Raw genomic sequence first — 17,165 nt, forward strand, 5'->3', positions numbered from 1 at the left:
TATCATCAATAAAACAGCAATGTTTTTTGGCTACCTCCCTTGTAAGAGGGAAAGAGCTTTTGGTATACCGGGTATGTATTTAAACCTACTACTGTGAGTCATGCCCTGTTGTCTTAATATCTTAGAGGAATGATGATACTTTTGTACTACAGCTGTCTCCTTTATGATGTTTCTTTTACCCAGTTCTTTACCTTTTCTGGATCCCCCTGTGGTGGGGAGAAAGGAATTCAGCCACCGTGTTTCCATATGTGTAAAAGGTGACTAATTAGAATGGAGTGACAGGACCAGGGATCCTGCACTCTGTATGTTCCTCCAACAAAAAGTTAATTATATAGTAGTCATAGAAAACTAGCAGTGTGGTGGTGGGGGGGGGGGGAACATTAACTTTTCATCTCCAAGATGGGGTAGGAGGAGTTTTATTATTATTATTATTGTTGTTATTATTATTATTATTTCTTGTACTTTTACTCGGCAATCCCTCTAATAAGGGGGAAAAGATTTGAAGTATGTATGTAGTGGAAAACTGAAAAAAGGGCCTTCATTTATATCTACAAAATTCTGGTTCTCTCTCCAGCATATGCAAAGCCAAATGAAGTTAACTGGTATGAAAATGACACACTCCCAACAATCAATCAAGAACAGTTCATCAATATGCTGAGGTCCATGTATAGCTTCTTCTGCAGTGTCAACAATCAACAAGTACTTACTGCTTTGTCCAGAGTGGGTGAGTAACCTTTATGAGGGGTTTCAACAGATTGTTGACAGAACAGATAGTTATTTGTGAAGCAGAAATGTAATTGCAATTGAGTTCTTCGAAAGTAACAGATATAATTTGTAAATGTATGTGACACTTAGAATCATGGGTTAAATGGAGGTGACCCCCAGTCTGAAGTAGATTTTGGTTTGAGATTGAAAGTGGAAAGCTAAAAATTATGTGAAGATATGAGAAAAAATTTATAAAATATATGCATATGGGGTGAGTGTGGTTCTGTATAGATGATTCTGTGATGCATGGAAGGGAGTGAGTAGGGGATGGGGGTGCTGTTAGGGAGTATGTGTGAATGGTATTTTGATGCAGCCTGAAAGGATTTCTCCCCATCTTCTCTTTTACTGCATGAGGGGATGGAGAGGGGAGGTCACCTATTAAATGAAGTGGCTGTGCTGTATCTTGCTGCAATGCATCTGATCCAGGGCAGTGGATGAGATGCAGGGATGACCCATCATCCAGGAGGAGCCAAGAAAAGAGGGAGGGAAGGGTAGTGAAAGGGAGTGGAGTATATGGGGATGAAATGGATGGGAGTGGATTTATGCCTTTGACTTTGGCTACTTCCCTTGCAAAGGGGAAAAACCCCTTAGTATATGTGTGTATCATTATTTAGGGATGGAATGGGTGGGAATGATTTTATGCATTTTCCTTTTTGGCTACCTCCCTTGTAAGGGGGAAAAAGCCTTGGTATATGTATGTATGTATGTATTATTATTAATGGTGGAACTTAGCTTTGAGTAAATAGGTGGCCAGTAGCTGTTCTTATATTCATTGAAGAAGAGTTTGCATTATTTGGTCATGGTTGTTCTGTAAAGTGTATGGCAAAATATGGATATTATGAGTTTAGTATGTGCATTTTATCATGGATGAGTATTATATTCCTGGGTAAGTGCCTAAGCTTGTCTATGGTTTTCTAAGTATAACAAATCCCTAAGTTAATGTTTTAAAAATTGGACAGCTTTGGTTGATATCTGTATTTCTTCCACTAGGTACGTTGTTGTTAAGAACAGGAGAGGTGGGCCGTGACAAAGATCTGATACCCTGCCAAAGCATGAACTCTGCCCAGGTGAGTCTTACTGTACTCGAGTAATCTGTCTTTTATAATTTACCCAGTAGGTTCACAGAAGGAAACAACCAGGCTCAGGGGTCATTCTTAACCACTTCAGTACGAATCAAATTCTTGCGTGCAGCATCGGTTGCCAAATGTACGATGCAACATACTATTCGCATTATGAAATATAAAGTCACTGCTGCATTACTTGTTCTCTTTTACTATGAGTATGGGAATGATTTTATGCCTTTTCCTTTTTGGCTACCTCCCTTGTAAGGGGGAAAAAGCCTTGGTATATGTATGTATGTATGTAATAATAAACACATAAAATGTAATCAAACCAGTTCACAGAATCTGGGGATAATTCATGTACAACTACAAAGAATATATATATAATCATGATGCTGATGCTGGTATCCTATCCTCGAGTACCCACTCGTAGGTGCCATTGTACCGAAGTGGTTAAAATGTTTGAAGATGATGAGAATGAAAAAACATGAACAAGATTCTCATATCTTTCTAAGCATAAGACAGCTATGTAAGAAAGGTTTAGCAATGGGTAAGGAATTTTTTTTTTTCTTTTTTTTGGGGGGGGGGGTTGGCTTTATGGATTTGGAAAAGGCATATGACAGGGTAGACAGGAAGGCATCGTGGGAGATTCTGCAGATACAGTATATGGGATCAGGGGAAAGCTGTTAAAGGTAGTCAGGAGTTTTTACGAGATTAGTAGACCCTTATTAGAATTAGAATTGGGGAGTGAGTGGTTTGAAGTAAAGGTGGGACTGTGCCAGGGATGTGTCATGTCACCGTGGCTGTTCAATATGTATATGGATGGGATGGTATGAGAGGTAAATGCAAGGGTAATGTGCAGGGGACTGGAGCTGGATAAAGAAAATGGAGAAAAGTGGGAGATAAGCCAGTTGTTTGCTGAAGACACTGCACTTGTAGCAGGATCAGAGGAGGGATTAAGGGACTTAGTGACGGAGTTTGGGAATGTATGTGAGAGGAGAAATTTGAAGGTAAGCGTTGGTAAAAGTTAGGTGATGAGATGTAGAAAGGGAGAGGATGGTAACAATTTGAAAGTGAGCATTAAAGGAGAGAGGCTGAAGGAAGTGGATAGCTTTAAATACTTTGGGTCGCATGTGGTGGGAAAGGGAGGAGTGGAGGTGGAGGTAGAGTGTAGATTGAGAGAAACAAGTAAGTGCCTTGGGGGATTAAAAATGTAATGAGAAATAGACATTTGGGAATGGATGCTAAGAGGAGATTGTATGAAGGGATGATTGTACCAACAGCACTGTATGGGGTAGAGACATGAACATAAAAGATGAAGTGTTTAAATGTATTTGAGATGAAATGTCTGAAATATGGTTTGGGGTTGCAAGGTTGGATAGAATGAGAAACGAGGAGGTGAGGAAGAGAGCAGGGGTGGAAAAAGAGATGGGAGATAGGGTTGATGAAAGAATATTGTGATGGTTTGGACACGTGGAAAGAATAAGTGAAAAAAAGATTAGTAAATGAAGTGTGGAAGGCAGAGGTGGGTGGAGTAAACATGAGGGGGTGACCGAGGATGAGATGGATGGAAAGGGGTGTTAAGCAAAAGGGGGATGTCTGTTGAGGAAGGAAGAGAGAAGACAGAAGATAGGAGTGAGTGGGGAATGGCTGTGTATGGTATGATACTATGATGAATGTGAGGGAGTGGGTGGGGGATGGGGAGGGGTGGTTAGAGAGTGGTTATGTGTGAGTGATATTTTGACACAGCCTGAAAGTAATTCTCTCCATCTTTTCTTTTTCTGCATGAGGGGATGGAGAGGGGAGTCACTGATGAAATGAAGCTGCCTTGCTATGTATGTGTTGTGTATTGCTGCATTACTTCTGACCCAGGGAAGTGGGCAAGATGCAGTGATGACCCATCATCCAGGAGGAGCCAAGATGAGAGGGAGGGAAGGAGGGGTGGTGGGTGGGAGTGGAATATGTGGGGATGAAATGGGTGGGAGTGGAATTATGCCTTTTGACTTTGGCTACTTCCCTAGTAAAGGGGGGAAGAGACCTTGGTATATGTATGTATGTAATAATAATTCTATCTATCTGTCTATATACCAAGGGCTTTTTCCCCCCTTACCAGGGAGATAGCCAAAGTTTTAAAGACAGATATCCACCCCCACCCATTCCACTCTGATCCATCACCCTTTCCTCCCTCTCATCATAGCTCCTCATGGATGACGGGTTATCCCTGTGTCCCGCCAACTACCCTTGGTCAGAAGGAATGCAGCAAGACACAGCACATCCACAGCAAGGCCGCTTCACTTAATCAGCAATCTCCCTCTTTCTACCCATTCATGCAGAAAAATAGCAGATGGGGAGAAATCCCTTTGGGCTGCATCAAAATATCATTTACACATAACCACTCCCTAACCCCACCCCCATCCATCACTCACTCCCTTCTTTGCATCACAGAATCATCTATACACAGCCATTCTCCCCTCACCCCTATCTCCTACCTCCCTTCCCTGATCAACAGACATCCCCTTCCTGCTAAATGCCCCTTTCCCCCCATCCATCCATCTCATCCTTGGTCACCCCCTCACATTCACTCCATCCAACCCTGCCTTCCACAGCTCTTTTATAAATCTTCCTTCACTCATTTTTTCCATGTATCCAAGCCATCCCAATACTCTTTCATCAACCCTATCTCCCATCTCCTTTTCCACTCCCTCTTTCCTCCTCTCCTCCTTGTTTCTCACTCAATCCAACCTTGTAACCCCTATGGTACTTCTCAGACATTTCATCTCATACATACATATACCAAAGGCTTTTTCCCCCTTACAGGAGGGGTAGCCAAAATTAAAAAAACATAGAAACAACTCCCACCCATTCCATTCCCTACATATTCCACTCCCCTCCACCCTCCTCCCTCCCTCTTATCTTGGCACCTCCTGGATGACAGGTCATCCCTGCATCCTGTCCACTGCCCTGGGTCAGAAGCAGTGTCGAAAGACACAGCACATCCACAGCAAGGCCGCTTCATAAATTCGGCAACCCCCCCTCTCTGTCCCCTCATGCAGAAAAGGAGAAGCCCTTCAGCCCTTCAGGCTCCGTCAAATTTTTTCTCATACATACTTCCTCACCCCCCATCCCCCACCCACTCCCCCTCATGCATCACAGCATCATCCATACACAACCCTTCTCCATTCACCCCTATCTTCTGTCCTCTCCCATCCTTCCTCAACAGACATTCCCCTCTTTTGTAATGCCCCTTTCACCCCATCCATCCGTCTCATCCTAGGACGTCCCCTGATATTTCATCTCAAACATGTTTAAATTTTTCATCTCTGCCTCTCTTAAATTCCATGTCTGTGCCATGTACAATGCTGTCAGCACAATCACCCCTTCATATAATCTCCTTTTTGCATCCATTCCCAAATGTCTATTTCTCATTACACTTTTTAATCCCCCAAAGCACTTACTTGCTTCTCTCAGTGTACAATTTACCTTGATCTCCACTCCTCCCTTTCCTGCCATGTGTGACTCCAAGTACCTAAAGCTATCCACCTCCTTCAACCTCTCTCCTAGACTTCCAAATTGCTGCCATCCTCGCCCCTTGTACATCTCATCACCTTACTTTTATCCACATTTACCTTCAATTTTCCCCTATCACATACATTTTCAAACTCCATCACTAACTCTCTTAATCCCTCCTCTGACCCTGTCACAAGCGCATTGTCATCAGCAAACAACAACTGGCTCATCTCCCACTTTTCTCCATTTCCTTTAACCATCCCCAATCCCCTGCCCATTACCCCCGCATACCTCCCTCACCACCCTATACATATACACATTAAACAGCCATGGTGACATGACACATCCCTGATGCAGTCCCACCTTTAACTCAAACCACTCACTCTCGTTTTCTTAATTCCAACACAGCCTCTACTACTCTTGTAAACTCTTGACTGCCCGTAACAGCTTTCCCCTGATCCTGTATGTCTGCAATACCTCCCACATTGCCTTCCTGTCAACCCTGTCATAATCCTTTTCCAAATCCATAAAGGCTCAAAAAGAACATTGTTACTCTTTGCTATAGCTTTCTCACATACCTGTCTTACCACAAAATCTTATCCATTTATCCCCTACCATTTGTAATCCCACACTCTTCCTCACTAATTACTTCCTGTTCCTCTCCTAATCCTCTCAATTAAAACCCTCCCATAAGTCTTTCCAATTACACTCAACAAACTGATCCTTCGGAAACTACTATACTCCTATTTGCCCCCTTTTTCCTTGTAAAGCAGAACTGTGCAGGCACTCCTCCAGCACTCTACCCTCCTGCCAGTTCAATATTACTGTACCTCCCTTCTTCAGACACTTCACATGACACCCATCCAAACCCAGTGCCTTACCTGCTGTCATCATTTTAATAACTACTTGCATACATACATACATATAACCAAAGGCTTTTTCCCCCTTACAAGGGAGGTAGCCAAAAAAACACAAGGCATAACTACTTGCACGTCATCTTTTCTTATTCTCCTCCATTTTGCTCTCATCACTGTCATTTTGTTAATGCCTCTCACTGCCACCACCATTCCCTCCCCATCATCCACATTTAGCAGGTTGTTCCCAAAATACTCTCCTATCTTGCCCTTACCATCTCTTCTTCTGTTATTCTCTCCATCTACACCTCTTCTTCTCTACTTGATTCACCTCCTGTTCCTCTCTTAACTTTATTCCAAAACATCTTTTTATTACTTTAAAATATTTCTGTCATACTCTTCTCCATTTTACATCTGCCCTCCTTTACCTTATGTTTCACTTCTCTTCCTTTTTCTTTGTACCTTTCACACATTTCTCTCATCCTACTTTGCAATGCAGTCTGTAAATACTCACTTCTTCTCTTCAGCAACCTTCTTCACTTCATCATCCCACCACTCACTATTCTTCCTTCTATTCCTTCCGATCCTCCTTGTTCCACACATTATCTTTGCACACCTTGTTACTCCCTTGAAATACCCCTATTCCCTCTCCACAACTACCTCTACTCTATTCTTCACCACCTTCCACACATCTCTCAGCTTCTTGTACTCCTGCTTCTTTTCCCTCTCATTTAAACAGTTTATTCTAAGCATATATATATATATATATGTATGTATGTATGTATGTATGTATATCACATAATTTCCGACAGTTGTCCCCAGACTTGAACCCAGGACTTATACATCCGGGGACAATTGTCGGAAATTATATGATTGACATCATTGTCATTGGCGATTCTATTCATGTATGTATATGTATGTAGGTATATGGGTAGACTATAAGTGCCAACAGCACTGTATGGGGCAGAAACGTGGAACATAAGAGAAGAAGAGAGAAGGAGTTTGAATGTGTTTGAGATGAGGTGTCTGAGAAGTATGGTGGGGGTTACTAGGCTAGATAGAGTGAGAAATGAGGAGGTGAGGAGGAGAACAGGGGTGAAAAAGGATTTGGGAGATAGGGTTGATGAAAGAATATTAGGATGGTTTGGACACATGGAAAGAATGAGTGAAGAAAGACTAGTAAAAGAGGTATGGAAGGCAGATGTGGAGGGAGTGAACATGAGGGGACGTCCTAGGATGAGGTGGATGGATGGGGTGAAGGGGGCTTTGGGGAAGAGGGGAATGTCTGTTGAGGAAGGAAGGGAGAGGACGGAAGACAGAGGTGAGTGGAGAATGGTTGTATATGGATGATGTGACTGCATGAGGAGGAATGGGCGGGGGGGTGGGGGGTGGGGTAGTATGTGTGAGTAAATTTTGACGCAGCCCGAAGGGATTTCTCCCTGTCCTCGCCTTATATGCAAAGGGGGACGGAGAGGGGGGGTCGCCGATTAAATGAAGCGGCCTTGCTGTGGATGTACTGTGTCTTGCGACACTGCTTCTGACCCCGGGCGGTGGGCAGGGTGCAGGGATGACCCGTCATCCAGGAGGTGCTCAGATGAGAGGAAGGGTGGGAGGGGTGTGGAGTGTATTTAGGGATGAAATGGGTGGGAGTGTTTTTATGCCTTTCCCTTTTTGGCTACCTCCCTTGGAAGGGGGAAAAAGCCTTGGTATATGTATGTATAAGCACTATACTTTTTGTCCTTTTTCTCTTTCTTCATCTATCCTCCATTCTCAGCTTACCTTCCAAAAATTTATCTGATATTCCCCCACTCTAAGAACATGGACATCTAAAGCTCTTGCTACTTTTCTCCCGGATACCACAACATAGTCCATTAAAGCTTTGTCACCCATCTTTCCATCGTCCACCCTTTGACATGTATACTTATGCCTAACTTTTTTCCTGAACACTGTATTAACTCAACTGTGTTAACTATCATCAACTCTCTAGACACACCTCCACCATCAATTCTCCCCTACGAATTTTTTCTAGCACTCCACACTTCCCAACTGCACCATCTATTAGTTCATCCCCTACTCTAGCATTGATAACACTAAATGTCTTGGAAGTCTTGTTGTACAATACCCTTCAGCATATCCCTTCAGAGATGTAAATTAAACTTCTTTACACATTTTTTGTTCCAGGAATCTGAGAAAACTTCAGCTGACGAATTACAGATGAATGAAATGAAACGAGACTTAGCAGATATTGAAGCATCTCAAGAGGCCAAGAAAGAATCCTTGTCTCATTCCAAATCAAAAATATCTGAGTCAGCTAATGCAGATGATATGGCTGGAGACAATACATCCAAAGTTTCCTCCTCCTCTAGTTCTTCATATGAATGGTACATTACATTTGAACAGTTCCTTGCAAATATTGCTAATGAGGAGCACCTAGTGGCATTCTTTGAAGAAGGGGTCAATGTAGCAGAAGAAGTACAGAAGCTTCGTAACAGCAGTAGCCTTTGTACATATAATTCCAATGCTTCCTCGCCAGTATGAAACTTAGAAGCATATATCTAGTCTCTTTCTCACTCTTTCACTAGTGTATGAACACAAACATTTATTTGATTTTCCTCACCATATTAACAATGATAAGTGTTGCCTCAGATTTAACTGACTGGAAATCTACATCCCCACAGTAGCCAGCAATAGTTTTTATGTGCTCCCACTGATCTTTCTGGGATGAAATTTCATACTGTTGACTGTGGTGTATTAGTGTGGGTATTTTTGTATGCCACTGAGCAGGAGGAGGAGGAGGGGGAGGAGGAGAAAAGGAGCAGTTGTCTGTTATCATCTCATCTTGTGTAAAAAAGTAGGGAGGAAATATTCAAAGATGTCAAGACATCTTGAACTCATTCTGGAGACTGTTAGCCTTATAGGGCTGTACCTTCAGATAGAGGCAAGGTTGTTAATGAGTTTTGAAGGTGGGTGGTGGGAAGATGACTCCCTTCAGTGTCCATGTCACAAAACCACCACTCACCTACCTATCATTGGCCCCTCCTCATGATGTCAAGGCACAATATGTGGTGTTGGCCAACATATTTTTAATCTGCCAGAAACTGTAATAAATAAATTTTTGCAATTGAATTACTCATTTCTTCTGCTGAAATTTTTAAGTATATTTTTTGAAAAATACGAAAAGTTTTATCAAAGTACTTTTTTCATAGAAACTGAAGTTTGAAAAGTATTAATTAATGTATAATGTACTTTATGGTAATATAACGAGAATTGTGATTTTTTTCTTTTATATATCAACATATAGTGACTGAAAGATGCAGTTTATGTAGGTATTAGATCAATAAGTCAAAGCCACAAAAAGATTTTTATATGAACTGAAATAAAATTTGTCTGTACATGAAAATTAATTCTGTAGTAGAGATATATATAGTGAGAAAATGATGGAACATTTACTTGTGATAAATGGTTAGTTATGCATGAGGCTTACCTGGTAGAGTGAAATTATGGATGAGTGTAATATATCCTCAAAAGATTGTATAGTGTTTATAGCTCATTGCCATACTTATGGTATGTACAAAAGCCAGTGGCTGTATATACAGTGTGATAAAACTTGGGGGTAGGTCTATAGTTTTAAGTATATAAAGATTTTGATTTTAGCTTATATTTTGAATTTCCAAACATTAACTAGCAAAATGTTGTGTGATATCTGATATTTCTTATTTCGTATGTTCAGCAATGATGGCCAATTATAGCTCATAAGAAAAAATCCATACTCGTTATTATAAATATTTTCAGAACCACATGTTTCATTATCATACTGAATTGCTATAATCCATGAATCACATCATTCTTTGAAACAGGATTCCAAATTGGCAGCAGTACTACAAGCATCCTAGTACAAGCAGAAACAATAATAATGACATTGCCTGACAATGGTGGATATCCTATATATGCTATACTTCCCAGGATTTTTGAGAAGCTGTGGCCACTTCCTAATCCCAATATTCCCCATAGAACATTCCAAGTACACATAGGAACAACCATATCCTCACTGCATGCCCAACAAGGAATCCTCCATGGAAGTATCATCACCATATTATCATAATGAAATAATTGTCACCCTATATGTTAATGACAGCCCTGTTCTGTGTCAGAACCCACCCTCCTCATAACCATGTTCTCCAAAAAGCCATAACCAGAGTGCACCATTGGTCAGAAGACCATGGATTTCATTTCTCCACCTCAAATTCTGTCATCATGCATATTATTTATTTCCGCCAAGAATAACGTATATTGGATTGATGTATTACAATTGACAAATTTATTATTTAATTTTCTATTGCTATATCGAGTAGGTGTGCACTTCTAAAAATTGACCCATAGTATCAAAGATGGAGAAATAGGCAAGAATAAAAATGTGGGATACACAGAAATGGAAAAGTGAAGTAAATGAAAAGGCAAGCCAAAGATCTTATGTGAAGGACTCGTACAATAATACATACTCATCAGTTTTCAGTATATCATTATTAAGTACATCAGTATTCAATAAAATCCAACAACCTGGAACCAAAAGATATAAAGTATTTTAAAAAAAAGTACACCAAGTATAATGTGCGAAAGGGCAGAACAGGCCATTTGTCTATTTTATTCTATGATGCACAAACTATCAGGAGCTGCACATCGTGACCGTTACTTTACAACAGTGGTTCTCAAACTGTGGGTCGCAAGATTAATTTTAATGGGTCGCAGAGACATAGGATGTGGAGGGAGTGAACATGAGGGGACGTCCTAGGATGAGGTGGATGGATGGGGTGAAGGGGGCTTTGGGGAAGAGGGGAATGTCTGTTGAGGAAGGACGGGAGAGGACAGAAGACGGGTAAATGGAGAATGGTTGTATATGGATGATGATGTGATGCATGAGGTGGAATGGGTGGGGATGGGGGGTGAGGTAGTATGGGTGAGCAAATGTGGACGCAGCCCAAAGGGATTTCTCCCCGTCTTCTCCTTTTATGCATGGGGGGACGGAAAGGGGGGGTCACCGATTTAATGAAGCGGCCTTGCTGTGGATGTGCTGTGTCTTGTGACACTGCTTCTGACCCAAGGCAGTGGACAAGGTGCAGGGATGACCCATCATCCAGGAGGTGCTAAGATGAGAGGGAGGGTGGAGGGGTGTGGAGTGTATTCAGGGATGGAATGGGTGGGAATGATTTTATGCCTTTTCCTTTTTGGCTACCTCCCTTGTAAGGGGGAAAAAGCCTTGATATATGTATGTATGTATGCAAACATTGGAACAAATCTCATGCTTTAGGTGTATTTCAGTTAATTAATTGAATTATTATTCTTTTAATCACAACTTATATTCAATGAATCATGTTAGTTCGGTTTTGTGAAAGATTAACAGTGCCATGGATCCCATTATTTTATTTTTTCAAAAATAAAGTATATGTCACTGTACATTATCTGTCTCATTATTCTACTCTGAGTCACGAAGGATTGAAATGTACCAAATAGGGTTGCTAACGAAAAAGTTTGAGAACCACTGCTTTACAACAACCCAACCGGAAAGACAACATCATAATCACTTAGGTCTGGGCAAGTGATAGCCTCATAAACCATTGAAATTAAATAACTACTATAAAATAGATAAATAGATAAAGTATATGAATAAATAAATTAAACATAAGATTAAACAGAAATTAATAAATAAATAAGTAGATGAATAAAACTAGATAAATATATGAATATATAGAATAAGAATAAAGTAAATTGAGTGTTCCAAACCAAGAACAATAACTCGGAACATACTGAAATACAATATAAAATGCGATATAAAAGACTGGCTCTGCATCTACATCTACAACCCACTATGCCAAACCAGTCACCAGAACAGTCTTAGAAATACCCCTACACAGTATTTAGTACATGCCCTGATTCAAAATAAGCATTCCCCTTTGCATGTATACATAACTACACGAATGTGTGGCATAGTTGCGAAGGGGGGATTAGGGATAATGGAGGTGGTAAAGAACGATATAAGAGACGAGGAAGGTAAAGGTGTATTTGTAGATTAATTTTATAATTTACCTGCAGTAATTTTGTATTGATGATAAATTTCATACAAAAATATTTCCACAAAGGTCCACCACATGCCTCGTTCTTTTATTTATATACTGTATTCCTATTCTAGATAAACTTCCCTCGTTCATTATACATTTTTTTCATAAACGAAGATCGACTGCAATTATTATTATTATTATTATTTTTTTTTTGTGATATGGAATTCTATTGGGTGCATATTGTCTGTCTATATACCAAAGGGTTTTTCTTTTTTGTATGGAAAGTAGCCAACCATTTATCTTTGCTCCTCATGGATGAAGGGTCATCTCTGTGGACTACCTAAATAAAAAAGAGACCACCCGCACTCCCGGGATCTGTGTTTGTTGAGCGCTTTCAGGGATATTAGATTTTTTGTGTTGTGGCATGGGGAGGAGTCTCTGACCCCCACACCACTCATCCCCCTCCCCCTTACTCCTCCTCTTCCCCCTCTCACCCTACTCCTCCCCTTCCCACCCTACTCCTCATCCCCCTCTCACCCTAGCCCTCCTCCTCCCTCCTTCCACCCTACTCATTCCCCTCCTCCTCCCTCCTACACCACTCCTCCACTCCCCGTCCCGGTGAGAACTAAACCTCTCAGTGGAATGTCAACTGCCTCGTTGGCAAATTCCACGTCCTACGGGCTGCCCTGGCCACAACGGACGTCGATGTAACCCTCATGCATGAGACCAATTGGCCTGTTAACCGACTGCTCCGAGTCAGTGGATACCAGGTGTGCTATAAACACGGATCCAGTGGTCACTCGAAATCGCTATATTAGTTCGGGCGACAGTTCCAAGTGAACCCGTACCCGCCGTGCCTTGCGGTGAGCGAGTAGAGGCCTTGGCAGCCAGAATCACTCTTGCCGGGGGCACCTTCCTCTTGTACAACGTACATCGTCCTCAAGACGGAGAACTGACACCTGTTCTTCCTAGCCGGCCATATACATTCATTGCTGGGGAATTTAATGCGCTCCACCCAATCTTCTGGCCCTTCCGACGACCCAATCCTACCCTTGCAACGCTTCTTGGGGAGATACCTGAGGTCATCCTACTGAACTCGGGAGATTTCTCACCAAAATTACTAGACTACTATAACAGTATATCGATATCAACGTAATGCGTTCTTCCTCTGGGTGAGGGAAGAAACAAGGGCTGACGTGCGTGTATAAGATGCCATTTTAGAATGACGATTTGTTGATTGGGCGCGAACCTTTCCTCCAATCGGTTTCCTAGCCCTTAAATCTGGTAATGGTTTCGTCTATCTAACCCCCTTGTATGTCGTCACCTATCCTAATCAAATTACTCACATTGGGCGTTCCTAATTATCTATAATTCCGGCCTTATGGGACTACCCTATTTCTCCCAGTTTTACCCTAAAAAACGCGGAATTTGTGTTCGGTTTCTAGTATAACGCACTGTTCTCACGGATTTGGATGAGTAGGTATCCAAGCTTGGGTACGCCATGTTTTCCCGCTAAAAACCTGGAGGGAGCGGTAGGGGTGGGAAAGATGGTCCTGTTATAGGAGAAAACTGAAAAAGTCACAGGCTGACAGGGAGCATGGAGGCTAAGTGGGGTGGGGGGGATGGACGCCTCACGCCCTACGTCTAATTGAAACTTCGATTCCCTAGATTCCTAATATGTCCCCTAAATCTATAGGTATACTTAACTTAATCATATAAAAAGAAATCCCGGCACTACACAGGCAGAAATAACGAATGGAAGTTTCTAATTGGTCTTCACAAAAGAGAGCAAATTTTTAGAGGAAAGTGAGGGGAACAAAAAACCAGATTTGGCATATATAAATGTAGAAGTGAGGGAAGTTCTCAATTTCTTGGGATCACTGGATGTGACAAGAGTTTCAGGACCTGACGGGATCTCAAACTGGATACTTAAAGGATGCAGGGAACAAATAGCGAAGAAGATTCACATTCTTATTACATGCTCACTGAAAGAAGACATTATGCCGCCTGATTTGAAAAGAGGCAAATGTTTTGCCAATTCACAAAGGTAGAAATAAGGAAACACCACTAAATCATAGGCCGGCATCACTGACCAGTACAATAATGAAATTGTGTGAAAGGATTGTGAAAGATCGATGGACCAAATATCTTGAAGATATTAATATTCTGACAGACAGTCAGTTTGGCTTCACATGTGTCGTACCTTTTTAAGCTAATCGGTCGGTAGTTACTATAGTCTTTCTGGTCTCCTTTTTATGAAGCAAAGTCAATATAGCATTGCACCAGGATTCAGGAACGCTTTCTTGAAATAGGCACTGGGTGTACAACTGAGTTAACTTAATATGAACTTTTTCCTTGCGTCTTTCAAAAGATCTATCAATATACCATCTTCCCCAGGTGCTTTTGCTCATTTCATATTTTTTAAAGTAAATTCTACTTCTTCCTTTGTAATTCCTGGTACACTACTAACGTCTACAGATGAATTTATTGACTCAAATACGGTCTTCGACGAGTAAAGCTCTTGGTATTACTCTTGGTTTTACTCGAAAGTAAATTATGCGATGGGAGAAGGAGAGGGATGGGTGGACTGTGTGTACTTCGACCTAGAGAAGAGATTCGACAAAGTACCTCACAGTCGACTTATGTGGAAATTGGGGCATGTTGGAGGACTGAGTTGCAAACTAATAGAATAGATTATTTTTTTAAAGGAAAGTTACATGAGGACAGTAATAAAGAACGTGAAAAATAAGATAGCTTGGATTGTGATTGGGCTGTGTAAAATATACACTCTAAAAATAGCTCAGTTATATGCACCAACTTCACAGAGTTCAGACAATTAAATTGAGTCCTTCTATGATGACCTAAGTCAATGAAAAGTAAGTACACATTGGTAATAGGCGACTTTAATGCTAAATTGGGGAAAATGAGAGATGAGTCGTACATTGGGAAGTTTGGAATTGGTAAAAGGAGTGATAAAGGCAAGATGTTAGTAAATTTTGGAGAGAACTACAACATGAGAATAATGAACACTTTCTTCCAAAAGCGTGTATGTCGTAAATTAACCTGGAGAAGTCCAAATGGAACAACAAAGAACGAAATAGACTTTACATTAGGAGATGAGAGCAAGAGCGTTAGCAGCGTTAATGTCATAAAGTCAACATAGGTCGTGACCATAGCATGGTAGGTTGCGCAGCTAAATTTAGTTTCCGAATCGACAGAAATAAAATGGTTTGAAAAGGGAAAATAAGCCTTGTGAAGGTTAAGGATAACAAAAAGGAATTTAAGTTAGAAATAAGAAATTGTATTCGAAACTAAGAATGTATCGAGGACACCGTCGAAGATATGAATTAAAATTTAATGAATATCGTTAGGGAATCGGCAGAGAAAGTATGAAATACAAAAGTTATTAGTGAAAACAAATATTCCAAAGCTACAAATTACCCAATTAAAAGAAGAAGGACAATGCAGATTAAAACCAGGAGAGATGAAATAGGGAGTAGAACTAAATAAGCTTATCAACAAAAGGTAGAGATCAGAAAAAAAAAGAAAAACGTGGATGAAATAGAGGAAACTATTCGGAAAGGTAAAAGTATTAAAGGGACCGAGAACAGACATGCTTTTGGAAGATGGCAAATGATATGTTTGAAGGATAGAAATGCAGATATAATTAAATGCAGAGACAGAATGATAAAAAGAATAGAAGAAAGGTACCAAGAGCTTTACTCGTCGAAGACCGTAGTTGAATCAATAAATTCATCTGTAGACGTTAGTAGTGTACTAGAAATTACAAAGGAAGAAGTAGAATTTACTTTAGAAATATGAAACAAGGAAAAGCACCTGGGGAAGATGGTATATTGATAGATCTTTTGAAAGACGCAGGGAAAGAAGTTCAAATTAATTTGGCTCAGTTGTACACCCAGTGCCTATATCAAGAAAGCGTTCCTGAATCCCGGTGCAATGCTATATTGACTTTACTTCATAAAAAGGAGACCAGAAAGACTATAGTAACTACCGACCTATTAACTTGCTATCAAATGTATATAAAATATTCTCCAAGATCCTTACAAATAGACTAAGTCAAGTTTTAGATGGAAACCAACCCGAGAGAAAATGCAGGGTTTAGAAGCGGATATTCGACTCTAGACTATTTGCAGGCGACGAATCAACTAATCGAGAAAACGACAGAATACAGTATGCCTCATTGTTTAGCTTTTGTAGATTACGAGAAGGCCTTTGACTCGGTAGAAGAAACAGGAATACTAAACTCACTACCCAAGGAGGATGCAAACGAACAGATCGTAAGGGTTCTAGAAAATATTTATGCGAAAGGTACCGCTATAATTCGACTACATAAATATACAGAAAATATTAAGACCGAGAAAGAAGTACGGCAGGGCGATACAATTTCACCCAAATTATCTACAGTTTGTTTGGAAGAGATTTTTCAGAAGGTTGAATTGAGCAGAATATTTGCAAGATATGCTGAGTGATCTGAACAAGGAAAGTCTCAAAATCGGTTTAAAACCGAATAAGAGTAAAACTAAAATAATGTTAAACACAAAAGTTCAAAGTAAAGATATTATAATCGATGGTGAGAGTCTTGAAGAAGTTGAAGAGTATAATCATTTAGGCCTGATGGTGAAAGTGACCAGAGGTCGTATTACAGTTGATTGAAAAGTGTGTATGTATAATAAAATCCTGAGAGGCTCTCTATCTTTATGTTTGAAACGTAAAGTTTAAAATCAATGCATTCTGCCAGCAATAATCTACGGGTGTGAGACTTTGAAACTGGCAAAGGGGATGGGGACAAGCTAAGAAATGCACAGAGGAGAATGGAGAGACCAATGATGGGAATAACGCTGAGACTGAAAGAGAGTAAGTTGGGTTAGTGAGCAGACTAGATTGAAAGATATTGTGGAGATGGT

General features: G+C 40.6%; 1 protein-coding gene across 3 annotated transcripts in view; it reads left to right on the top strand.

Moving 5' to 3' along the window:
• The window catches only part of Tbc1d8-9 (TBC1 domain family member 8/9), a 57,712-nt gene extending 47,731 nt beyond the window's left edge, over nucleotides 1-9,981 (top strand). For all 3 annotated transcript variants that reach the window (XM_076212507.1, XM_076212505.1, XM_076212506.1), the window contains 3 exons: nucleotides 575-724; nucleotides 1,756-1,832; nucleotides 8,369-9,981. In XM_076212507.1, the coding sequence (XP_076068622.1) occupies nucleotides 575-724; nucleotides 1,756-1,832; nucleotides 8,369-8,725 (584 nt within the window). In that variant the 3' untranslated portion in view covers nucleotides 8,726-9,981. The remainder of the gene's footprint in view (nucleotides 1-574; nucleotides 725-1,755; nucleotides 1,833-8,368) is intronic.
• Nucleotides 9,982-17,165: the final 7,184 nt, after the last annotated feature.

The sequence above is a fragment of the Oratosquilla oratoria genome, chromosome 30 (genome assembly GCF_046742065.1).
Source record: "Oratosquilla oratoria isolate Oo_2021 chromosome 30, ASM4674206v1, whole genome shotgun sequence".
Lineage (NCBI taxonomy): Eukaryota > Metazoa > Arthropoda > Malacostraca > Stomatopoda > Squillidae > Oratosquilla > Oratosquilla oratoria.